The sequence below is a fragment of the Lepidochelys kempii genome, chromosome 3, assembly GCF_965140285.1.
Source record: "Lepidochelys kempii isolate rLepKem1 chromosome 3, rLepKem1.hap1, whole genome shotgun sequence".
In the NCBI taxonomy this organism is placed as follows: domain Eukaryota; kingdom Metazoa; phylum Chordata; order Testudines; family Cheloniidae; genus Lepidochelys; species Lepidochelys kempii.
Window position 1 is genome coordinate 95324504 of NC_136382.1, and position 26263 is coordinate 95350766.

Below are 26263 nucleotides of genomic sequence, written 5' to 3' on the forward strand. Positions count from 1 at the left end.
TATCTAATCTGCTCTTCTGCAGAGGTGCCTGTTTTAAAAGTCCTCTAAACCAAGTCTCCAGTCTCTGTGCTGGAAGGAGTTTGAAAGTTGACTAATTTTTGTGGCCTGTTTGTTGAGAATGATAACCACGTCTGAGGAGCAGGAGACACAGACCAGCAGCCCACTCTGTATGGAGGTCTCACAGAGATCCCTCATGGACTGGTTTCAGAAATCCTGTGCACCAACAGCTCCAACTAACCTCAGCAGATGCTCTGGGGACTGAGACCTCTAAAAATAGAGGTCTAATCTTACTGACAAAAAAGAAAGTAACAGAAAATATATATATTATATTTGGTCAATAACAATATTGACAAGATAGAAAATAATAGACAAAATCCTCCTTAGTGGAAGCTTCTACCTAGTCAACTGGATTGATACAGTTCCCTTCATAAGGGCAGATGTCACAAAGTTTTGTTATCCTTGTCTCTCTCTGTCTGCTGGTGAGAGACCATACTGCCCATTGTGGGGACTACTGACTAGTCACTGGAAAGAACATTTGTGTGTGGTTTAATATGTTTTATATGAACATTTTAATAATATTTTTCATTTATTTGTATGATTCTTATGTAGACCTTCTGTCATTAAGCCTTCTACAAACCAAAGCGGAATCCAGGAGTGATGTATGGTAGAATGGATTCATCTTGCAATGCCTTGTGAGGCTGATTTAGTTGGTGTTGGTCCTGCTTTAAGCAGGGGGTTGGACTAAATGACCTCCTTAGGTCTCTTCCAACCCTAATTTTCTATGATTCTAAAAGGAAACTGCCCATCAAGCATATCCCCCATGCTGAACGATACTCTTTCCCGAATTCAGAAGGCTTGTGTGCACCCAGAACATGGGTGAACCAAGTTACCTTTACAAATCCTTTTTCCCCATTCTTGGATTCATAAAAAAAAAAAATCCCATAGCCAGAGGCAGATATGTTTTATTTTCCAAAACTGATGAGAATAAGCATACATTTTAATAACATTTCAATCTGATTTAAGTAAAGCCATGCAATTCAAGTAATGCATTGTTAAGGTTTCAGATAAACTCAGTTTATGAAGGCCCAAGAAAAAGGACTGCCATTTTGACTGAGGAGCGTCCAGTAGTTTTCACGTCAGTGGCCAAGATTAGGAAGTGATTGTCTTTGGTCAGATTTACATCACTTGTCCATTGAAGCAAGGATCAAATGTTTTACTTCTTCAGAGCCAATCTGATATCTAATTGAAATGCTAGAACAGTGGTTCCCAAACTTGTTCCGCTGCTTGTGCAGAGAAAGCCCCTATCTGGCCAGGCCGGTTTGCTTACCTGCCGTGTCCGCAGGTTCGGCTGATCGCGGCTCCTAGTGGCCACGGTTCACTGCTCCAGGCCAATGGGAGTTGCTGGAAGCAGTGCGGGCCAAGGGATGTACTGGCCGCCACTTCCAGCAGCTCCCATTGGGCTGGAGCAGCGAACCGCTGCAACTGGGAGCCGCGATCGGCCGAACCTGCGGACGCAGCAGGTAAACAAACCGGCCTGGCCCGCCAGGGGCTTTCCCTGCACAAGTGGTGGAACAAGTTTGGGAACCACTGTGCTAGAGGAACAGGCCCTTAAAAAACATTGTACTTTCCCAAATTAAATCACAATGGGAGAAACAGCCAAGTCATCATGAGCAAAAAGGGAAATTAAGTGTCAAAAAAAGCTAAAAAACCCAACAGCTTGTGACTATATAAAAAATTAAAATGTCATGCTGATCATTTGAATTGGCTAAAGCTATGAATTAAATGAGCTGACCTTCTGAAAGTTATAATCCCTTCATTAAGACAGCCTTAGTAGGAAAATCATAGGACAGCAACCTGTGTAACGACACACTGAAATACACACAATTTGTGGTGAGACACAAAAGGTACACTGAGGGGATGGGGACCCAGGGGGGCGGGGGAGAAGGCCTGCTGAAAAAAATCATGGGAGTTGGCTGTTCATAGTGGAAGGTTCCAAGCTTACAGCTCTGGTTACTGCAGAGTCAGAGCACTCTACACCCACACCCCCAGTGTGACCCCTTCCTGACTGGGAAGAACAACCCCCAGACACAAGATGGGAGTTGAGTTTCTAAACGGCTGCCAAGGACATCTAGTGGGATGGTAGATTTTGAGAGGCAGGTACCTGCATAACACAGCGTGTGCTAAGACCAAGAATTCATTTCACATAGGCCACTGAGCATCAATCAGAAAGTAACAACTTTCAGCCATTACCAATCTGACCCAATGACCTAGAGGTAAAAAACTCCACATCCCATTATAAATTGCCTGAGTCCTTCTGGGACATAGTTATCTGAAACCCATGTAAGTCAATCTTCCTATCGAGATAAGCATCGGTATTATGGTGATGTTATCTTGCACTATACTGAAAAAAAAAAAGCTATATATGGGTTACCAGGTGTGAGTAGATCTATTTCATGAGTTACCAGGTTAAAATTCATGGTATTTCAGATGGTAACTATGAAACTGGGATCACAGCTGCATGTTTCACAGATTAAATTCATAAATATAGTAAGGAAGAAAAATAGCAGCTTGCAAAAATGCATTATTATTTACATTGCTAGACATGTACAGACAATCACAACACTGATTTACAATCAGACACCTTCACATAGGTCAAGTACCAGGGCATCCATTTTCTTTAACAGATAATCCACGCTATCAGAAGAAATAAACAAGATGGTTGAGGACTGGCATGTTTACTTGCAGCACGCATCCTAAAAGTAACTGACAATACAGTGCACTTTGACGGAGGCCCAGCTATTAACTTATAAGGCTTTCCAGCTCATCTAGTAAAATTAACCATAAAGATTTCTTGCACGTGCCCTGTTTTTGCTGATTACTCCAAGATTATATCATGTTGGCATTTTACTTGAAAATTTGATTTTGTTTCACAAGTAGTGTCTGATAATATAGCTTCCTGTCTGACTTTTTCTAACAAATGATTGGCCAGCATGATCTATCTGCAGTCTGTGCTGAATTGATAATGACTTTGTCCAAGAAGAGACAGAGGAAGTAAAAGAATTTCCTTCCCACTCATGAGATCTTCACAGTTTACCTCCTTGCTTCACCTCTCCTTTGCCAGCACCACCTTGGCTCACTTCCCCAGATCTCAAAATGAGAGGGAAAGTGAGGTGTTACGATTTTACATATACATAAGGGAAAAATATAGCAAGTTTTTATTGCTTGCCTTCAACTTAAATGTAAATACTGATCATTAATAGTTTGGATAGTGAACCTTACTATGGTATACTGAGCAGCTTAAAGGTAAGATGTGAGCTTCATTCTTAACTGGTCAATTATACATAAAAATAGTACAAGTCATGGAGCACATTTTTCAGATTTACTGAGGCTTTTTCCATGTCAGAGATCTGATTGAACATTGACAGGATATGACTTCGGATTCCAGGTAATCTTGCAAAAAATATTACTGAAATAAGCCTTGCATTTATATTTTTTGCTCTTTAAAAATTACTACATGGAAAATAGATGTGATGAACAGGTAGGGGAAAAATAAGAAGAGCAGAAGAGGCAGGAAAATGCACATGCACAAACAAACTGCACAATCTGACAAACACTATTTCAACACCACAGCCTTCCCTCAAGAACAGTATTAGTATTGTTTGGATGAACAGTGTTCATCCACCACTGCTTTTCCCTCAGCACCAGAGAGTAAAAAACGCTTCCAGGTGCCTGAGATCTGCTGGATCACATTTCTACAGTACCAAGTACCACTGTAGTTACTGTGGACCTCAGTAGAAGGGATAAAGTGCAAAGTCTCAAAAATACACAGGTCACATGTCTCTCTACTGTCCTGGTGTCTTTGACTTCCGCCCTGAAGTCTTTGCATGACCAGGACTCTTTTCATGGCCGGGAGCTGGAGTAATGGGGAATTGTAATCCATATCCATTGTATCCATCTAGGAAAACACATTGGAAGAAGCGGACTGGAGCTAGGGAAACACAGAAGACAAACAATTTGTTAATATGTACAGTTTCCAGATGGTAAACCTGACTCACCACTGTGTTACTCCAGTTTAATGCTCGTGTAACTCCATTAACTTCAACTGTGTTACAGTGGCATAACATTGGAGTAACATGGTAAGAAATTAGACTCTAAGTCATCAAGAGCAAAAGCTGAATGGGATTTTTAACTAAAGTCAATATGTTCTGAGTGCTTTGAGACCTTTATAGCATAACTGAGAGTGGTCCATATTATATTCAACATTCCCACATAAATCTATTATTTCCCTTAGATATACTCTGTCTAGCTGTCCGAATATTTGTTTCCTGGAATGGCTTCACTGTATGTCTTTAAAGGCCCTTCAACTCAAGCATCCATTTCATGACTCTCTAATTCAGTGACCCATTCTGAACACTCTGAAGAGTTCTATCAAACGTTCATGGTCGGAGATACGCAAATAACTGTTCCAAATGACCAGCCCTATCATTCCTTCAGAACTTTGGCATCATATGTGGAAGTATTTCTTTTCCAGGGTTTTAATACGTAGGGAATTTTTGCTACCCTTGTGCCACTTGAGACTCAGCCTTTTATAGTCATGCTTTTTTTCCATTACCTTCTCAGCTCTTTTAAAGGATCAGAAGAATATGGTCTTCATCTCAAAGTCAAAAGATGAAATACCAAATTTGTCAGGAATGTTGAATTTTGTAACTGCATTTGAATGTTAATTGCACTCTGGAATTAAAGTTTTTCATGGAATGACTATTAGTCAGTTACATGTTTGGGAAAATGAAAGGAGAAATGCTGGCACTAGATAGAAATTAGTTCTCATACAATTGATTTTCTGATGCCTATATCTTATTCTTTCCTGTTCATTCAATATAAGAAAGTTTAGCTCCTCAGTGTAACTGTCTAACATGAAACAGACTGCAGGGCTTCCCCTAATAGAAACTCAGATGCAAAGTCTGTTTATTGACTGCCAAATCCCATCAAATGGAGGAGCACAGCACGGTTTGTCACAAATGCAAGTGTATTCACTCTAGTGATTTTTCCCTCTCTGGTCTTTTTGCCTGATGCACAGGAAGGTTAGTTCTTTATCCAGCTCAATACCACACTTGATAACTGTGCTAGATACATTTGATGCTTTGAAAATGACTGGATTGCCTATCCAACAAAATATCCAGTTGACGCTGATTGTTATAAGGAAAAATAATGTTCAGCAAGGAAGTCACCAATTATAAACTTACCTTTGTCTTTTTTAATGGAAATTATTTCTGCATATTCTTCTAATGGATATAAAAATAAGAAAGTAAGTCAATAGCTGGTTCTTTTTGTTTTACCAAGCAAGGTAATAAGGGTGTCATACACTTGCTAGTTCCAATAAATATTATATTTAAAGTGACAAAGTACCCAACATGCTATAAATACTGAAATTTAAACTCTCTTGCTTTATGCATGTTTCCAGGTGTAAGTATGGTCTACCACAGGGGTAGCCAAATTGTGGCTTGCGAGCCATGTGCAGCTCTTTTACAGTTAAAGTGCAGCTTGGCCCCCTCCCCCATGCCCTCCTCCCCCATTCTCCACCTACCACACTTTGGGGGGTAGCTCAGGACCTCTGCCTTGCAGCAGGGTGGTGGGATAGGGGCTTCTGCCAACAGGAAAGGGGGGTCTCAGGGCTTCAGCAGGAGTGGGACTGAAGCCCTGAGCTCCAGCAGGTGCCTCTCATGGGGCAGAAGCCCCAAACCCCACCAAACGTGCCCCGGCTCTCGAACTTCTGAATATTGTCCTATGTGGCTCAGAGGATCAATACGCTTGGCCCCCTGGTCTATGATAAGAGTCATTTTACACAAAGCTCTTGTAGGAGCAGAGAAAATAATACAACAGAATTTTCTGGTGAAGTTATACTAAAACTGATCATTCTACAATCATCAGCTCTTCCGATTTATATGGTCATTTCACTTAAAAGTCTGATTTACAAGCTATAGTTAGTAGCCACTAAATTACTGGGGGACAGAGGGACACCCCTAGAAGAATTTAGATAATCTGGCCTTTAGGAAGAGGTTAGATAGGATGTGCCTTGGTACTAAACATGAAAAGTAGCAGCTGAAAAAAAGAATGGTAAAGATCTCAAAGTGCTTGGAAGAACTGTCACATATTTAGGATCATTCTGAATCAAATGCATCAGACAGCATGACAATGGCCTAGATTCTGTTATTCCTGAGTTCCTTGTTAAGTTGGTTTCTTCTGTTTAGTTAGCAAGTTTATGCTGTACTCAACCTCAAAATGTTGTATATTTTGACCAGAGGTCAGGTGTTCTGTTATTTATTGTGTTTAAAAAGCTTCAACAAATTTTAGGCTAATCAAGGAACTCCTTGCATGTAAAGGACCAGTTCTTGTTCCTCTAAATCAGGTATGGCTAGCATGCCCTCCTCCCCAGCTGTGCAGAAGATTAGGCGGGTTAAGATCCTTCTTTTGTGACTGTAAAAAAACATACCCAGATTGTGCCTCTGCATGTGGAAGGGAGAGCAGAAGTTTCTGTGCCTGACACTCCCTCCATAAGAAAATCATTGGAGCCAGGGCTCCCTTTCTTTCCCCACATGCCAGACAGACAGCAGAAGTGGCTGGCTATAATAGTAGGAGGAGCATGCTGCCCCCTGTGAAGTGCTACTGCAGACTACCCTCCACCCCACTAATATGAGAAGTTCTCTGGAGGAATTGTGTTTCTGAGTGGTTGGCACAATGCTTTGTGGGGTTTCCCCTTCAGCAGCACACTGCCTCTTGCTCAGAGGGTAAAGTCAAAGCAGGAGTAAATTAAGGAGATTTGGCCCCTAGAAGAAAATACATACATTCCAGTGTGAATACAGTAAGCTAGTTCACACCTTAAAGGAGACTTAGTAGATATTTTTATCAGTGTACAAGGTTTAATAAACCAGGAAGCTATACAACTGAATTAATATACTGCAATATGAGGATATTTCCAGTGGAACTTTTTCCCCCTCCAACATGCCTTTCTGGGGCTGGCCCTTTAAATTTGACCAAGCCAATCAGCAGCAGCCCTAAAATAGTCATTTTGCAAATGACTGCTATCTCTCTTCCTCCTACTTTGCTGGTAAGTATCTGTAGCGATTTCTGTTTTCTTTTCCTTTTCCCATTGTTGAGCAAATAGCACATTTTCTTACTGTTCAATCAATGAAAAATTGAGTTCTCTGCCTTTGCATACAGCGCCATCTTTCACATTTGTTAGGCAAGAAAAGCAAGTGTAAGCAAAGATAAGTGTTAAGCTCAGATTCTCAAAAGTATTTAGATGCTTAACCCTCACTGAATTCAGCTGGAGCTAGGCTTCTAAATACCTTTAAGGACCTGGGCCTTATAGTAGGAACACTACTCCCGAAAACAGGAGTGAGGGAAGTGGTTTTCAGAATGATCCTTTTTGTTGGGTGTATTGTTTTAGTGTTTCCCTTTTTTTCTACACACAATACTATAAGCTACAGAATATCTATTATACTAGAAATGAGATCATGGCAACATTCTACCTTTGTGCCAGGTGCTGCTGTATCCATAATATTGCTACTAAGTCCTAATATCCTGGTGTGCTCTGCTCACAGGAGCAGCGCATCCATTTCCCATTTCTATGTTAGTAGTAAAAAACAACAAAGACTCCTTGTTGTTTTTGTGGATACAGACTAACACGGCTACCCCCTGATACTTGACACTATGTTAGTAGTAATACTCCAGTACATGAGACGGGGTGCTCCATCCACATGTGATATTCTGTTCCTGACCCTCCATGTTAGCGTTTGATTTTTTATTGGTAGTCTTCAGAAATAAACTAAAACTAAACCTACCATTAAGAAAACAAAAGCAATCAACACAGTAAGAAATTAAATGAATATTTGGGGCTAGGTTCACAGAAAGACTTAGGCGTCTAACTGCCACTTTAGGCACCTAAATCCCAGAATCAGACCGCTCTATTTATCAAGAAATCTAGATTGCTCTGTATCAGAGAACCTCCCCTCTTCATTATTTACCACTCCCCCAATTTTTGGGTCATTTACAAACTTTACCAGTGCAGAATTTATGTTTACTAGATTCCCTAGGCACCTTTGTTTCCACCTCCAGGCATGTGCACTGCTACCTTCAGAAGAAGAGCTCTGTGTAAGATCAAAAGCTTGTCTCTCTCACCAACACAAGTTATATATAAATGATATTACTTCACCCACTTGTCTCTCTAATGTCCTGGGATTGACACAGTGACAACAACACTGCATACTAGATATAAGGTCTCAGTCCTGGATCCTCAAAAGTATCTAGGATCCTAACTCCCATTGGACCAATGGGAATTAGGGGCCTAAATACCGTTAAGGATCTGGGCCATCATGCTAATCCATTGTAATTTTAAATAACACAGATTTAACTCTGTACTTTGATCCGTCGGAGACATACAAAATCTGCAAAATAAAAGATGCCTAGATAGTCCTGCCATGAGAGCAGGGGACTGGACTAGATGTCCTCTTGAGGTCCCTTCCAGTCTGATGATTCCATGAACTTTAATTCTACAGCTCTACCACTGAAGTCCTTACTCAGGTAAGGAATGAGAGCTTTGTCTGTGTAAGGACTACAGGACAGGCACTGTGTAATTACAGTGGAATAAAACAAACTGATTTTTTCTTCATGGTCTATTCGGTGTTCGGTTGATACCGGAAGAAAAGACAAACTTCCCTAAACTTAAACTGAAGAAATGTTGTAGCATTCATGCAAGGTTCATGCACTTGGCAACATTCAGGGCACACCCGGAGTGTTGTGTAGGAGCAGTGCACACACGGCTCCTCTCAAGGGCATGAACCTTGGAATCTCGCCCAGATGACATGAACCGTGGGAAGCCTCCCAGGACTGGGCTCAAGGCCCGAGAGCAAGGAATGCGGTAGATAGAAATTGGTAAATAAGAATGTTAAACAAAGCCAGTGTATTCCTTTTATCTGTTGGAGAATGTAATGCGCGGCGGAAGAGAAAGAATAAAGGAGAGGGTGGAAAGCTGACAGGAGCAGCCCGTTGGCAGACCAGCCTGCTTCCTTACTTAAAGCTTTGTGCTGTCTTGTATTTGGACCGCAACAAAATGTTTGTTTCTTTGACACAAAACTAGAACTCTCAAGATCCCTTCCAGCCCTACTTTTCTGTGATTCCAGTCCCATTTCTTTGTGAATAAGAGCACTGCGTGAAAGTGAGAAGCAGGTCATGTAGGAGAAATAGTCTATTAAAGAGAAGTAGTTTTGTTCAGAGGAAATGGTGGTAGGCTTATCAGAAAAAAAAATTAGAGACTGTATGAGGGAAACAATCATTACTAGAGCCCTGACATTTGAACCAAATTATTCCATTATGTGGTTTCCCTAATAATATTAAACAATTCAACAAAGCACAAAAAATCATAGCATTATAGAAATCATAGCATTAGAAGCAACTAATTAGTAAGCAATTAGGAATATGAGGGAAGAAGGGATAATTTCACTGGTTTCTTACTGATCACTTTCCATTTATTATGAATGCAAATACTGTATTTTGATTAAACAATGTAGAAAAATTAATTATGGCATGTTAAAATTAACGGTTCTTCTAAGGTACTGATTTGGCTACCCAGTGCAGGAGGGCTGGGGGAGATTTGCCTCTGTTTTGCTACTTTGCCTCTTTGGGCTCTCTCTAACACCTCAATGAAAATACAGGCTGATCACAGAAAGCACTGTAGGAGGTGGATACCTAAAGGGGTCAGGAATCCTCTTTGAAGAGCATGAACTTCACCACCTGCTTTCTCATATATCTGCCAAAGTGTGTGCACGTACCTATTAAACATAAAGGATGGCTTTATAACTGTCAATTAAATTTGATCTTGAATACCAAAAGCTAAATGTTAAGGGCTCATGCAATAGCAGAAATGTTGTTCCCTTCAGATCAGCATATGGTGGATATTTAGACACTGGCTTCTCAATTTAAAACAAAATGGAATTTTTTAAATAACATTTGACATACGAGTTCACCATTTTCTTCAATAACAAGAGTGTTCTTCTTAGAGCATTCGCCCCTTAGTTCTTATTGCTCAATGATACCATAAAAACAAGCTCAGTCTGCCCTCCAGGAAACAACCAACATGCTTTAATGGGGATGGGGGAACATCATACACATCAGCAGGAAAGGTCAGAAGCTTTCCAAATCAGTTCACCCATCCGCTCTAAAATGACATTTTTCAGCACTGTAATGTTGTATCAGAGACAGCAGCAGAAAAACTATCCCTCATGAGTATATTTCTTCCACATCTCATTTTCTGTCTTGGCTACACAGTAAAAGAAATGCAGGCTGTACCTGAATGCACATCCTGAAAATAAACTGATGCCTTGTAACATATTGTATGACAATTACAGCTGGAACTTTCCCTATATGCTCTCTCTCCATCATCTTGGCAAACACTGTACTATAGTTCACATATCCCACTTAGTAGATGTACTCTAAAGATAATTTAATTTATTTAATTAAAAACTGCTATAAAATTGGTATTTGGGCTGGCCTAGTGATTGAATAGTGGCAATGCTATCACATGGAGTATGAGAGCTCGAATCATATGTTCGTGTTCAGTGACTCTCTCTCTCCTCCAAACCGCATGGGCTGATGCACCGCAACTTGTTTCAGTGTTTGGTACCCACTCTGGTCAATTCCAAGACAACAATAATGGTCTGTAGAGGCAACTAGACTCCCAAGACCCTCTACTCAAGGGAAGGTCACAGTGACATGATAGTTTGAAGGTAGCAATGGAGGAAAAATGGAATGGAACCAAGAGGACAACTACAAGCCTTATTCATCAATATAGGAGGTCAGAGATGAGCAGTGGGGGGGACCCATAAAATTACTATTCACTGAAGCGTTCTCAAATCTTCACAGAACCTCACTATCAGGTGCAGTGTTTTTATGCCTATGACTCCAAGAGTCAGTTACCAAGTCCCACAATTCTGAGCTAGCTCTCTGTTGGACCACATGTAACATAGCAGCATACAGATTGTATTTTAGCTTTCACATCCTGTGTTCTTTTTTGACTTAGCAATGTACACCTATGAAGACCGGGCAACTCTCTGGAGAGCACCATACAGAGAAAATCCACACCCAAAATAAAAATGATAAATAAAAGAGTGAGACAAAGTGGGTGAGGTAATATCTTTTATTGGACCGACTTCTGTGGGTGAAAGAGTTTTAACTTATACAGACACCTGAAGAAGATATGTGTAAACTGAAAACTCTTTCACCCACAGAAGTTGGTCCAATAAAATACATTACCTCACCCCCCTTGTCCCTCTAATATCCTGGGATCCATGCGGCTACATCAACACTGAAAATAAAACAAAATTGTAGGCTAGAAAAGGGTCCAATGGAATACATGTCAAAAGTACAGCGGTGTCCTTCAAGCTATATAAGAAAAGGAAGGAAAGTTTCAAAGCAGGTCACATTTGGAATCTTTACACGTGTGAGGTTTATGCAACAGGGTTTGATTAGCATATGTAAAAAAACCCTTAATGGTTGCTGTATAAATGTTGAGGCTTATAACGATATAAATCTCGAGGCTGGCAACAAACACTGTTCGAAGTCACCACTGAATGAAGGAAGTAATATGACCATTTTTCAAAAAAATAGTCATGGTGGAGACAACCATTTCAATAAAGTTCTCTCAAATATCAAGTTCTGGTAGCAAAAGACACAAGTTTTAGCATTCTTAAACAGTTAAAAGGTTTGCAGTCCTAGCTTACCTAGCAGAGTTTCTAGACTGAGCTGAAGAAATAAGCTTTGGAGTTTGAGTAAGGATGGGACAACAAAATACTAGTAGTACAGTTATCAATAAAATACACCTTGGCCAGGAATTTAAAGGGGACTACCCTTTTTTAATCTACAAAACATGGTGTAAAGCAGATCAATCAGCAAAACCTGAAGGCAGATTTACCAGCGCACACGCACACATTCATATACATGTAACTCCCAGTAATACTGTACTTGAGATTACAAGAAATAAGTGCTTCCAAAGGGGCTGTCAGTTTAATTAGGACAAAGGCAATGTTCGTTGCAAACAGCTGCTTTGTTTAAAGAGCAAAGGAGATGTTCAATGGGATATTAATTCTAACAAAACCAATGGCTGGAGGCTGCAAAAAAACAACTAATTACTCTTTACTAAAGCTGCACTGCAGCAAGTGCTAAGTGGACATCAAAGAAAGTGATATGCGAATCCAGCTCAACCAATAAGATTAAGAGCCACATCCACCAGTGAGATGTAGAAATTCTCTGATATACTGACTGGAAGATTCTAGTTGTAAAGCTGCTTTAGCCAATCATGGTGGGATGACCCTGGTATGGTCCCAGTAGGAAAAAGCTCCTTCATCACTCCCTATTGCTGTTGGCATAGGTAGTGTGGCCACAGGAGAGGGGACATGGACAGGATTTCCCTACGCTGCATCAATCCACAGATGCAGTTTTGGCCTCATGGGGCCCTTAGTAGCTGCTGTAATTTAGAGCAGCCCTCATGCTGCTCTAAATTGGTCCTCAGACCCAGCCTGGTACCTTGTGGCATGAAGATCAGGGAGTCTTAATGGAGGCTTACAGTCCCCTTTCCCCCTGGTTCCCACAGAGTTCACCATGTCCAGATAAAAAGAGGGCTAGGATCTGGCCCAAGATATCTGTCTACCAATCACATCCACAAATTTGGTAATTAAAATCTAAATTCTACCACAGGTGCCTCTAGTTGATGGAGGTAGCAAAACTGAAGGGTTGGTTTGAGAATGCTTTCATAATGTATTCATAACTATTGTAATTTAAAAATATATAATAGTTATTTATAATTAATACTGTATTATGAACCGTAGAAAGCAATTTGAACAGAGAGCAAATACATTTTTTACATCTGCAGATCTTATGTCCCCACAGAGAGGGGAATCTCTAACTGATTAGCAGCCATAATGCTGAACATCACATGTGGTATCTAAAATGTCATGCTGTGGACTAAAAGATTCTAAAGCTTGCTAACTCACTCTGGAACCATTTCATATGAAGGTTTAACTCAGAGGATGTATGGTTTGCATGTGTAGAGAAATGCACTATATTCCATCCTTCAATCTCTTATAATCAGCCACACAGCTACCATGTGTGTGTGTGTGTGTGTGCATGAACCAAAAGTGCAACACTCCCTCCAAACTAATTAAACACTTCTTCCTGTTAGATAATAAACCATGCAAGACATAATAACGTAACACCTAACTGATGAAAACAGACACCGTTCAACAAAGCATACCAATGATCAGAGAACACAGTCTGAAACTGAGTGCTACAGTATGATTGCCAACATCAAACTTGCAAAAAGCTTCTTCAAGAGTGACAACACATGGCCATCAGACATGTTTCATTTGTGAAACGGAAGAATAAACTAGATAAATCATTCCCAGAATTATTTCCCCACAGAACAAAAGTAAATTTAGGTCCCAAGCCAAAGCCCTCGGGAGTCAGTGGGAGTTTTTCCATTAACTGTAGCAGTCTTGCAGTGCTGTTGATTTCATTAGTATTTGTTCCTCACAAGAAGCGCTATAGTGATTTGATAGAGCAAGCTGTGCTCTGATCATGTACTTTAGACATGTTGATGTGACAGGTCTGTGCACGCTGATTCCTATGGCCAGCATGATCAGCTAATGTTTTATATTAACATCGTATTTTCTGAAAAGCGGTTAGATACTGAATGATTAAATATTTATTTTTTTGCAACATGAAAATCAAACAGTAAATATCCCATCAAGGTGACAGTAATAGATATCAACTAAATGGAAGTTAATACCAGATATATTGTTGGCCAATGTAAAACAAAACCTTACACTTTTAACTTTCTAATGCAGGTGAATTACTCCTCCCACAATAACACCATTTCTCTTTGAAGGTATAGGTAAATTTAAGAAACAGTGCTGGAATTATGCCAGGGATAAGACCTGGTACTTTCAAAGAGGACCCTCAGTCCTTCTTATAAGGAAAGGTGAGACTGAATTAAAATGGCCTCCCCACCCTGGGTTCTCACTGTAGAATTCCAACAATAGGAATACTGGGAAAAGTACTGTAAAGTCTAATTTAAATAATTTAAAAATATTCTACACTATCTCCAATGGTGTTTGTGGTCATTACTGGAGCAGAGTTGGACCCATTGGGTTGCATGGTGTAACTGAAATGGCTCTAATGGGTTCAACTTCCACTAATAGGAACTTTGGAAACATAAGATCAGTCTTGCTTCACTGGGTCTAGGTAATTTCTTATGAACATGTAGAGACACAAGATCTATGATAAGAAATTTTTTGGATTGTCATTCTGACCTCCAAACAAGTTATGTTATTAGAAGAGATGGAATAAAACACTGGAACAGTTACATTTCAGGGGTGGCAGACGGATTGTTCTCATGGACATTCACCTGAAGTGAAGATAAGTAATCTCTGGCATTAGTTTATGTGCCTAGAAATCTTTTGGAGGAGAACAACATTTTATACACAGTGTCTCTTCCAGAAGATGCATCATAGCAACGTCACAATGGATACATACATACATACTTTTCTTTCCCTCTATTTACCAATGTGATTTAAGAAGATTAATCAGCCAAACAAAGGGGTAAGAACCAACTGTGTAATAAAGAACATGAAGACACTTGTTATTGTTGTTTGCTTTTGTAGCAGAATCATTCAACTCTAGAGATATTTTTAAATAGTTACTTTGATTTTTATCTTCTGATCTGCCACAAATTCTGCATATTTATTAAATACATATAGCCAATCAGTTTTGTTTCTGAGAAATGTTTTTTGACCTAGTTATAAAGGGGGGAAATTAATTCACTGTCCAATAGGCATAAACAACACAACTATTTAAATTCTTTCTGCAAAGTTAGGCAAATCAGAATCTCATTACTGGATCTAAAACTGCATGTTAAATAATTCCATTCAGATTCTCTGTGCAGCATTAAATCTGTGACTTGCATACAATGTTTGGTTATAAAACTGATCAGTTTATCCCTAGAGTTATAGTAAATGTGGTGAGACATTCATTTTTATACTTAACATTATAAGTAATGCTTAGTAACATCACTAGTATGAATAAGTCATTGAAAACAACCTTTGTCCCCTACTCAACTTTACTTTTTCTCATGCTGTGCCATATGTTTGAAAAACCTTCTCCTTCCAAATGACCTCTCTTTCTCCTCCTTCAGATCTCTATCCATGGGCCTGATTTTCCATTGCATTCACTCTCATCCACTAGCATTTTCTACCCATTTCACATTCATTTTGCAGTGGTGTAAATGACTACACAAGATTCAGGACTACGGATTATCAGGCCGTATGCGTTTAACACAGGCTTCCATTGCTGATAAACATCAACTGCTTGCTAGGGTTACCATATGTCTGTATTTTCCCAGACATGTCTGGCTTTTTGGTTCTTAAATTGCTGCCCGGGAGAAATTTTTAGATATCTAAAAATGCCCGGGATTTTGCCATTATTATTTTTCCCCAAAGAAGTTTTGACCATTCAAGAAAGAGAGTGAATGTTGATCATTCGAGAAAAAAAGTGAATGTTGATCACTCGAGAGAGTGCCCACTTTCCCCCCCTAGCTCCCAGTGCTTGCGTCGCAGAACAGCTGTTCCGCGCGGCTGGGAGAGAGGATGGGGAACGTGGTGCACTCAGGAGGCGGGGCTGGGGCGGGGATTTGGGGAAGGGGTTAGAATGGGGGCGGGGAAGGGGTGGAGTTGGGGCAATGCTGGGGGTGGGGGGGCATGAGCAAATCCCCCCCCTTCTGTGGAGTGTGCTCTTTGTTGAATGTTCAAATATGATAACCCTACTGCCTGCTCCCCTCCTTATGATTTATCTTTAATTAAACACTGTGGAGCAGGATCCAACCATGTGCTTTGTAAAGCACATTCACAGCAGTATTATGTAAGTATTGCAAAATAAAATGAATAAACTAATAATTAAAGGAAGTAACTAATATGTACTTTCATGACTGGAGGATTGAACAAGTAAGGTGTAAGAGCTGGTACAGAATAGCAGACTCTGAGATCCTGTAGAGGAGTACAGTAAGTCTTCTGTTGACTCACCCTAGGCTATGCTAAAACCCTATGTTAAAATTCTAAGTGGTCACTACTGAGTTGTGCTGGCAGACTGGTTCAATTAACTCCAACCATGATATAAAGCAGGGTGGGAGGACCTTTTTGGGATAGAAGGAACTATGGAGCTGGGAGAGAGAAGATCCTTTAGAGAACCCTAGGAACAATCAAATTGTGGTTGATACTGTGTTATTGCTTTTGTTTTACCAATAGATCCAAGTGAAAATTTTTATTTGATTTTTTAAAATTTGTTTTTGGCTGAAAAATGTTGATTAGGTTGACAGAAACATTTAGTGAATTTGTCAATTTCAATTAATTGTTTTGGGTAAAACGAAAAAGGGGGAAAAACTTCCGAAATATCAGACTGAATTATTTGGACATTATCAAAATGAAATATTTCAATTTTTCTTGCTAGAATCACAAGGGGATTCAGGAGCTATTAACAAGACAGTGGAAGATGAGGACTTTCTGCCCAGTAGCTCCATTGTAAGAGCACTCACCTGGGATGTAGGAGACCCAGGTTTGAATCCCTACCCTATATCAGTGACTTGAAGTCAGGCTGCCTCTACCCCAGATGAGTGCCCTAACCACAAGACACTTGGCTATTCTACAGTGAGTCTCAATGAATCTCTCCTGTTGAATCAAAATACTTGAATAGTCATTGGGCTAGAGAGAAAGAGTGGGAATGACTCATAATTATTGCATGCCCTCCGGAAGGGGAACACCTGTGTTTCATCTTGGCTTCAATTACTGTTTAAAGATTTATGCAAAGTGTAACAGCATTAGCACAAGAGTTTGAGAGCACCTTACCTTAGAATACTCAATAGCCTAGTGGTTAGAGCGCACACCTGGAAATGGGGAGACATGAGTTCAAGACCCCACTTCCAAAAGGGGGATTCAAACTTGGGCCTCATTGCAGTTGGAGTTAATTACACTATAACAGGGTTCAAAAAAGAACTAGATACATTCAAGGAAGATAGGTCCATCAATGGCTATTAGCCAGGATGGGCAGCGATGGGGCAGAAGCTGGGAATGGGCGACAGGGGATGGATCACTTGATTACCTGTTCTGTTCATTCCCTCTGGGGCACCTGGCATTGGGCACTGTTCGAAGACAGGATACTGGGCTAGATGGACCTTTGGTATGATCCAGTATGTCCTTTCTTATGTTTTTACACCAATCTGCCTGCACAACTCTGCAGTGACCACCCTGAAGTTTAACATAGGGGTTTAGCACAGTCTAGGGTGAGTCAACAGAAGAGCTCTGCATTTATATACAGGCACATAGAGTATGTCTACAGTGCAACTGAAAACCTGTGGCTGGCTGGCTGATTTGGGCTCGCAGGGCTCAGGCTAAGGGTCTATTTAATTGTAGTGTAGATGTTTGGGCTCAGGTTGGAGTGGGTTTTTAATTGCAGTGTAGACATACACTTAGAGTCTGCTATTCCATAATAGCTCTTAACCTGGACATCTCAGGTGAGTGCCCTAATCATTGGGCTATTTGGTATAATAAGGGCTCTTCAGTTTTGTGACTCTAGCCTTTCATTTCCTTTGCTTTTATTTAAAAAGGTCAAAATACCCAACACAGAACATTTCATTTCAGGTTGAACAAAGCATTTAGTTCATCCTGAAACATTTTTTCCCCAACTTTTTTCAGTTCACCAAAATGTTGAAAAGAACTCAGTTTCAGTTGAAATCAAAACAATCCTCCCCACCCCACCCCCTAGCTTTTTGGAACTGATTTTTGTTGTTGTTGTTCACTGGCAGTTATTTGCACAGCTCTAGTTACCAATAAAGCCAACCCCCAGAAAGGGGGTTAGTTTGGACAAGAACTCAGTATGCGTGTGCACTTGTAAAGGATCCAGCAGGGATCCAGCCCGTGCCAGCATTCGCTGTATTTGTACTAAACTTGCAGTCTTCACAGGGATTTACATGTTTCAAAAGGGTAGAACAAGTCTCATGTATTGAGATATTAAGTGTGTATCTTATAATAGACTATGATGGTACTACAGAGACAGGCCATTGATTTCCTTATAATTAAACCAGGCATTGACCTTTTGTTTTTAATCTTTCGTATGTGTGTTCATTTTGAGTCTAATCCAAAACTCACTGAAGTGGGAGACTTTCTAGTGGCTTCAATGCGCTTTGAATCTGGCCCTAAATCTTTCATTTTATCTACATACATATCTCACAGAGATTGTTAGTTTCTCAAGATGGTTTCATAGAGGATAACCTCAGAAAAATGGAACTACTAACACAAAGTTACTGGTATTCACAGGTCAGATGAAGTACTAAATATTAAAACAGTCAGTCAAAGATTCAGTCAGATATGTTATATGGGCAGTACAGATCTTAAGTATAAAACCACGATGTACCTCAGAGTATGAGCTCATTCCATTACTTTTTAGGAAATGGTGTGAACTCTCAAGATCCAAGAAGTGAAAAATAATGTTAGTGATTTAATTATGAATTTTGGTGAAAAAAGAAACAGGGGAATCTTTAATATACGTTTTTTTGAATTTATCATTTCTCTGAGTCTCAACTGTTACTGATAGTGTTCTTTTTAGTTATCCTCATTTCCTTTTTTGAGAAGGTCATGTTTTTTCTCCTCAATATTTTTTGTTAAGCTTCAATGAACTATAATCGAGTTGCAGTCAAGTTACCAAATTCAGAAGTTTGATCTCAACAACTGATTTTTTTTAAATAAAAAAGGGGTGGAGCTTTGAGAAGAAGCTACTGCCAGGATACTAAATCCATCACAAATTTGCAATATACAAACAGTCTGACATACAATAGGTAAGATGTAACACTGGATTTTCAGTAGGTGAGCTATCACAGTTGAGAGCTATTTATACTGGTGTTTGTCCCTCTCTCAGCTAGTTTAAGTTTTCTTTTGTGGCAGTTGCCTCGTCTGTTGTAGAAAAGTTCAATCTTAAATTTAATAAAGTATGTAACACCTTCCCCCCACCCGCCAATCCTCTAAAGGTTTCAGGGGAGGGGAAAAAAGACACATTCCTTGTCAGTGTGTCAGAATAAATAACTTTTGAAAAATCTCATATGCTCCAGCATTGACAAGTATATGTCACCTGAACATCAAAGATGGTCTCACAAATGGCTATAACACTAAATAGAACTTACTTGCTGTTTTTGCAGCTTTAGAAATCTTCTCTGCAAGGGAAAAATACATGACATGTAGACACTAAATGCAAGACAATAAAATAACTTAATAGTAACTGTCAATCTCTACATGTTAATACAGACTCGAAAAACCTCAGCAATCCCAGCAGATGAATTCATTATAAGTGGTGATTACTATGTGCCCTTGAATATCTTCTGGTGATAATGTGATTGGATCAACCCTTTTTATACAGGAAAACATCTGAGAAATTACTGCAATCTACCACAGTAGGAGCAAAGGATAAATTATTTGAAAAATGCTTCCTTCAATAGAGATGGTAGTATAATTTGTTTGTATAAAGGATTTTTCTATCATGCTTAGTGATAATTTAAGTTTTCTCTGAGATTCCACCTCGACTGGGCAGCAAGCATAAATTTCTTTGACATGAGGACTTTAAGACCTCCCAAAATTGTAAAACAAAGATACAAGACTTGTTATTCTACTCCTGAAATGAAGGCTGCTTGTGAAGCTACCTTTCTATTGCTAAATATATTTGTTTTACCTAGAAAAGAATCACTCTTCCCATTAGTCTGAACATTGAAAAAATGTATGTTATATGTAGCTATTATCAGAGTTCATGGTCTCACTGTTGTAATCTCACCCTCCATTTCTCCCTCACTGTATTGTTGCATTATTTGTAAATAATTAGAGTAAAATAATTATAATATAACAATGACCTATACAGTTGTTTAGCTTTTCAAACTCAATTGTAAATGTTAACACCTACAGGACAGTCTTATAAAATAAATGAAATAGTCCCAGTGACAAACTGGGACCTGCAGAGTTCTGAGTTTTCAGTAGTATTTGACTCTAGGTGTGTGTCTGAACTTCCCTGCTTGTGCCTATTTCTGTATAGATTGAGCAAAAACTACAGAGCCAAATATTCCTGAACTTTATGGAAGATCATCTTTGACATTTAGACAGGCCCATATCTACTGATATAATTTTTTTAAAATAATTGGTGTGCAGGTTTACTAAGGAATATGTTATTGTCTACTGCGAGTATCAATATTGCTTTTGCTTAGCAGGGTTCTGCTTAAATCCTTGTATATATGAATGTTCTAAAATTCAAGATATATACGGATTTTAAAATTGCTTATTGCTCTTTATCTGATTGCATTATAATATCAAGAAACAGATGACAGATTCAAATCCAATTCTAAGAACATGAAACTACTCTATTTAAGCTTTAGAGGCCAACAGAAGATTTCTTATTAAATTTTTTACATTATCCCAGAATGCTTAAATACTTTTCAGCTTTGATTATTCCAGTACAAAGTACTAGTATTTAATACACTGGGCTTAATGTATGAGCCTTAACTGGAAATACATAGGAAGCAGAACTGAAGCTCAAACTCATTATACGATCTTAGATTTGGTCTCAGATTTTAAATTCTTAGAGTTCAGCTAATACTGAAATACAAAACTGACAAGTGTTTGACTATAATTCACTTTGATGTTATTTATAAAACCTTTATTTGTTGTCTGCAAATACACCAACAAACATTTTTGTTCACAAAAACAGTGGAAAGAGACAACGTAAAATACTTTTGTGATTATCTGTTTGTATTTATGGAAATATATTTGCACAGCCATCCTGAGACCTCTTTAAGGGCTAGGATTATCGAATCAGAGAGCAATAATATCATGTGACTAAACTGATCTATCACATAATGTAAACAAAGTGGTTACTAGAAGAAATAATCGTAGTGAATAAATTTTTGCATTATCCATAGTCAATGTAATTTTTGTGTAAGTGAGGGCTGTGGGCCAGGGCTCCAAATCTAGGGGCTTTTTAATACATTGACATGTTTTTTTATCTTGAATTTGGAATGTTTCCCGATTTTATAATAATAATGAGTTTTTCCTGTTGAAGCATGTGGTTTGGTTTTACAAGACATAAGAAAAAAAATCATTAATGTCATTACATATAACTATGTTAAAAGAATAAGAAATTTCAAAAACCAAAGTCAGAAAGTGCCAGAAGTAAAGTAGCTTGTCCAACTTTCATTTGTCCCCCTGGTGTGCCTGCATTATGGTGCAGTCTTTAAATACATGCTCACATACTATTTTTTCTACAGGACCCCCTGCCTCATTCAGTGCACAGAAGGGATGCTGGTCAATTAATCAATATTTTCTCTCTCTCTTCCTTGTTTGGTATGTGACTGATGCCCCGATTTACTGCATGGTTTTCAACCCCTGTTCTGAAGATAGAAATATTAATTTATCATAAGTTTTTCTATAGTGCTCATCACGATAGTATTTAAGTCTTTCACAAATATTAATGAATTTATTTTCATACGTCTCTGTGAAATGATGGGGAGCTGAGGCAAAGAGAGATTAAAGTCAAATCTCCTCCAATTATCCCCTGCCCAATCTGAGTTTTCAGAGTACTTAGCATTATATAGCACCTCATATGTTCAAAGCACAACTCCCATTGACTTCATCTGTGAGCAGTCAGCACTTTTGCAAACCAGACCTGTAGGTCTTAGGCACCCAGAGAATGAGGAACACACAACTATTATCAATCTGGGAAAAGTTTAGTTTAAGTGACTTGCCCAGCATCACATCAGAACTCTGTAGCAGTGACAGAAGCCAGTTCTCCAGGACAGCATTCAGCTGCCTTAATCATGAAACTGTCCTTTCTCTTCCTGCAGTCCCCTTCCTTATTCACTACACACCTTCCAACATCTGCAACAAATACAGGTCCGAGAGGAAACAGTCTCCTTGACTATACAACCCTGATTCCCTCCCAGAACATAGTCCAGGAGGCAGAGGTCCTGTCAAAAAATGAGTATGTAATCATGTAATTAATGTATATATAATGAGTATGTAATCACGTATCATAAGGCATATGTACGAGTGAGCTGAATTAATATTGCAGAGTCAATTTTAATTCTAGCCTAAGATCTCTCTAAACAGCGTGGCTGTGCAGCAGCCTATTAAGCGCCATGCAGGCACCCAGGGCTGCGGCAGGGAGAGATGCCTCTCCCCCAGCCCCAGACTTGCCACGGTGAGGAGAGGTTCCCCTCCCCTGGCCTCAGCCTAGCCCAGCCATGGAGCTGCAGTGGCGGGGAGAGGCGCCTCTCCCTCCCAGCCCAGTTGCTGCTGAAGGGAGAGAGAGCTGGGGTGGGGTGGGGGGGAAGCCTCTCTCCCAGGGACAGCCTGCACCCCAAACCCCTTATCCCCAGCCCCACCACAGAGCCCTCCCCACCTCAACCCTCTGCCCCAGCCCTGAGCCCCTTATTCCCAGGGCAAACTGAAGAAAAATTCGATCACCTGACACCCACAGGAGCCATCGTCAGTGCTGGAACCTTTATATCCACCAAACAGACCTCTGCCATTTGAGCTAACAGAGTAAGTGATAGCAGTAATAGGGTGTCATCCTCTGTGTGGTTCAGCACTAGATGGGGAGGAGACTCATACTTTGTCAGTGGCTTTCACAAAGATTTGCTGGCAGCAGAAGAATGGGGAGACTCAGGAATCTCGACTCCATTCCAACAATGGATCCTCTTCCCACTGACATTCTCCATCACCTGCCTGGTCTCAGTCTCTGCTCCTCAGACTTCTCAACCCAGTCCCAGTCCTTGCACAGGGAGTCCTATTTATACTCCTCTGGACTCTCCACCACCTCTTTCTTGGCTCCTCCTCCTAGTCTTTGCCTAGTTAATCCCAGTTCTTCATCAAATCTCAGGATTCCCTCTCTCCCACCAACTGGCTCCCAGGCCCTCTTGCCCAGCTCCCACTCCCAGTTTCCTTGCCAAGAGAGTCCCAGTCTCCCCCATCCCAATTCCTAGTCTCAGTTTCTGGATCCAGCACAGCCCACAGCAGAGCCCAGAGCTGCAATTGCAAGGAAATCCTGCTCAGCTCTAAGATAAAGAATGCCCAGTGTGGACAGAATCTTCAGGGAACTTAGTTTCTAACATTCAAGAAGTTTCTATTGAGCTGTGTGAACTAAATTTTTCCCCAAAGGCTTGTAACTTGGCCAAATTTGGGTGGATGTTCACATAGATGGCAAAAGACATCCCTGACATGAAACTCTCACTCCCTGCTAAATATCAAGTCCCTGCTTGAAAGCATGGGGATACAAGTGCTTTTCAAAGGATTCAACATGGGCAAACCAGTGTATTTCCCTAGCCACATTCTTAGAAATGGCTGAACCAATTTTGGCTGAAGTTTTTCACAAAAATATAGCCTGAATCAGGCATGGAGCATTAAAATTTTTAACCCAAATGGTTAAAGTTTGGCAAAGTTATAAGCAACTGAAAACAGGGTCTTATAATGGGAAGTGTCAGGCAACGTTAATAACTGGCAGCACTATGAGCACTACCTATATTTACGTGTTGAGCTGCAAAAGTGAGCATCAAATAATGAGGCCTGTTTTGCAACACAGATTTTATCTCCTGAATTTCTGCATCTCTTATTCAACTACAGAATTAGCAGGAGTTACAGTCTGTTTGTTGAGCCCAGGACTCACCATTCCCAATGAAAGAAGAACAGATATATTCTTATGTGAAAGCCGATCAGTCCTGATGCAGCAAAGCATTTATACATGTGCTTAATTTTAAGCTTCTGAGTAGTCACATGGAAGCGGACCAGCATTCCATGTGCTTGCTTTTAGTTTGTTTTGCTTTTCCTTATTGTTCATTTTGTGTTCACTTGTCTTGCACATTTTGTTATAATTAAAAATATTTGACCTCAATTATAGACACCACAGGGTGTTTTAAACAACTTGGGCCAAATGTTGTTAGCAGTTAAAGTGGGGCAACCTCTTTGAAGTCCACAAAGTACAACTCAAGGTGGATTTGACTCCACAGTTTCTACTTCAGACAGCTATTACTCTCTAGTGAGATTAAAGGCTTATATCCTCAACTGACATGAATCAGTGTAACTCCACTAAACTCACATGCACTGATTTACAGCAGTCAAGGATCTGGCCAAAAGTAGAACCAATTGATGACCTGTATTGTCATAGCACTTGTGAACCACAGCCATGGTCCAGGACCCCACCATACTAGGTGCTGTACAAACTACGAATAAAAAGCTGGTCCCTATCCCAAAGAGCTTACATGACAAGACACTGTAGGCAGACTTCTACTGAAATATCCCACCCTTCTTTACATTGTTTGCTTTACAGGGATAGATCCCCATCGTGAGAAACCAGGTGAATGAGCAAACATCTGTCCAATTCTGTGCTATTGAACAGATTTCCCAGGAGGAACGTATTTTTGTTCTAAATCACACATCTCCAACTTCATAACAGACCACTTGGTCTAAAAGGTAACTAGCTGATAATATGTTTGGGTTAAGGACAGAGATACAGTTCAAATACAGCAGTCTACAAATACATAAATATGGTCCTGATTCTGTCAGCTCTCCCCTTGTGAAGCTCCGATTGACTTTAATGAGAATTGTGCACATAAAGAGCTTGCAGGGTTGGGCTCTCTTTAAAAATATAAGACTAAGGAAATATTGATTACCTGTTGTCAGGTTGTGCTGTCTTAGAATTTCTTTTACTGTTGGCATTGCTAAAGAAACACATTAGATACTAAGTAATGAAGTTTTAGCATTTAGGTAAAAACACACAATTGATAGGTTTTGAACTGGTTAACACTTTACAGTTTATAGAAACAAAACAGATCAAAGTGGATTTTGCAAACAAACTTTTTAAAAAGGGAAATTTCAGAACAAGGAAAACTGTGCTTCTGGATGTTAGTTTAAGAAACCTGCTTTATTAAAATATTACTAATAGCTGTCTTCAAACCGACCATTTGAATCCTCAAAAAAATATGCCCCATCATTTTGTTTGGACAGATCTCTCTCTGATTTTTGTGGATCAGTGTGTGAAGATCTGGCTCTACGCGGGCCTTCCAGATCTGCACTTCTATGAAAAATTATCTCTGTTTAACTAGCACGAATATCCATAAATTGGTCTCCATATATGTGGTTTTATGCCTTTCAGTACCTTAGTCTGTCTGTCCAATGCTACTAATTATTTTACTTGGCATTACGTAAACCATCATTTCAGCTACAAATGACTATAGTGTTTGGTTGAACAAACCAGTGTTTGGTTGAAACTGTGGAGCCCAAACAGCTTAGCCAGCAGGTATGTGATCAGGAAATGTTTTACATGAATGATAATTATCTTGAATTGCAAATGCAGTCACCACAAAATATACAGGTCAGCAATTCAAAATATCCCATGCACTGAGGAGATGGAACCTACGCTAGCTCCAAATATGCTGTCCCAGCACGCAGCATTATGGCACCCGGGAAGGGACCACTACACTCCTGTGTAAATACAGTGGCTGGGAATCCTGCAGACAGGCTAATGTGCTACCTGTGGAGGGCCACATTGCAGCCTACCTCCAGGTTCGAGGTGTTGATTTCATCCCTCCCCCTAATACACAGAAGGCCCTATATGCTGAATTACTTTGCCTTCATGTGCAACTCCAGGGCTTTCCCCTACACACATTAGAAAGACTAATAAAGCTCTCCATTCTAATCCACATAAAACCTGATGTTCTCATTTTAAATTACTGCTTGCGGAGCTTCTCTTCCCTTTATTACCTTTGGCTTTTCCCTCTTTGGGATGTTTCTTCTCTGTTTTTTCTACAAAGGAGAAAGAAATATAACAGTTTAGGGAAGGGACAATTTAACTTTGTAACAATCAGATTATCAAGGTCAGTCTTCAGTTGAAACTGGGGCAAACTTTTCAGAGATTGTTTCAAACAACACTAATAAGAGTTGAAACATTCACAACAAGGACAATGAGATTACTACTATGGTGATCTTATATCACACACACACACACACATATACCCACACACTTCTCTAATAGTTGGCTTTTACCTTCTCTTTCCTTTGCAGCCTTTTCTGTTTTTTTCTTGGCTAGAAAGATTTGCAAGGAAATATCATTAACTAAGAGGCCTTTATTGGGGATTCTATTTTGG

The 26263-nt window shown here is 39.8% G+C and overlaps 1 protein-coding gene across 1 annotated transcript in view; it reads right to left on the reverse strand.

Annotated features, from left to right (window-relative positions):
• Positions 1 to 1571: 1571 nt before the first annotated feature.
• The window catches only part of TRDN (triadin), a 260739-nt gene continuing 236047 nt past the window's right edge, over positions 1572 to 26263 (reverse strand). The window contains exons 38-43 of the mRNA XM_078852185.1: positions 26163 to 26201; positions 25881 to 25922; positions 24791 to 24838; positions 19271 to 19300; positions 5244 to 5282; positions 1572 to 3988 (exon numbers count right to left, since the gene is read on the reverse strand). Coding sequence (XP_078708311.1) covers positions 3843 to 3988; positions 5244 to 5282; positions 19271 to 19300; positions 24791 to 24838; positions 25881 to 25922; positions 26163 to 26201 — 344 coding nt within the window. The 3' untranslated portion in view covers positions 1572 to 3842. The remainder of the gene's footprint in view (positions 3989 to 5243; positions 5283 to 19270; positions 19301 to 24790; positions 24839 to 25880; positions 25923 to 26162; positions 26202 to 26263) is intronic.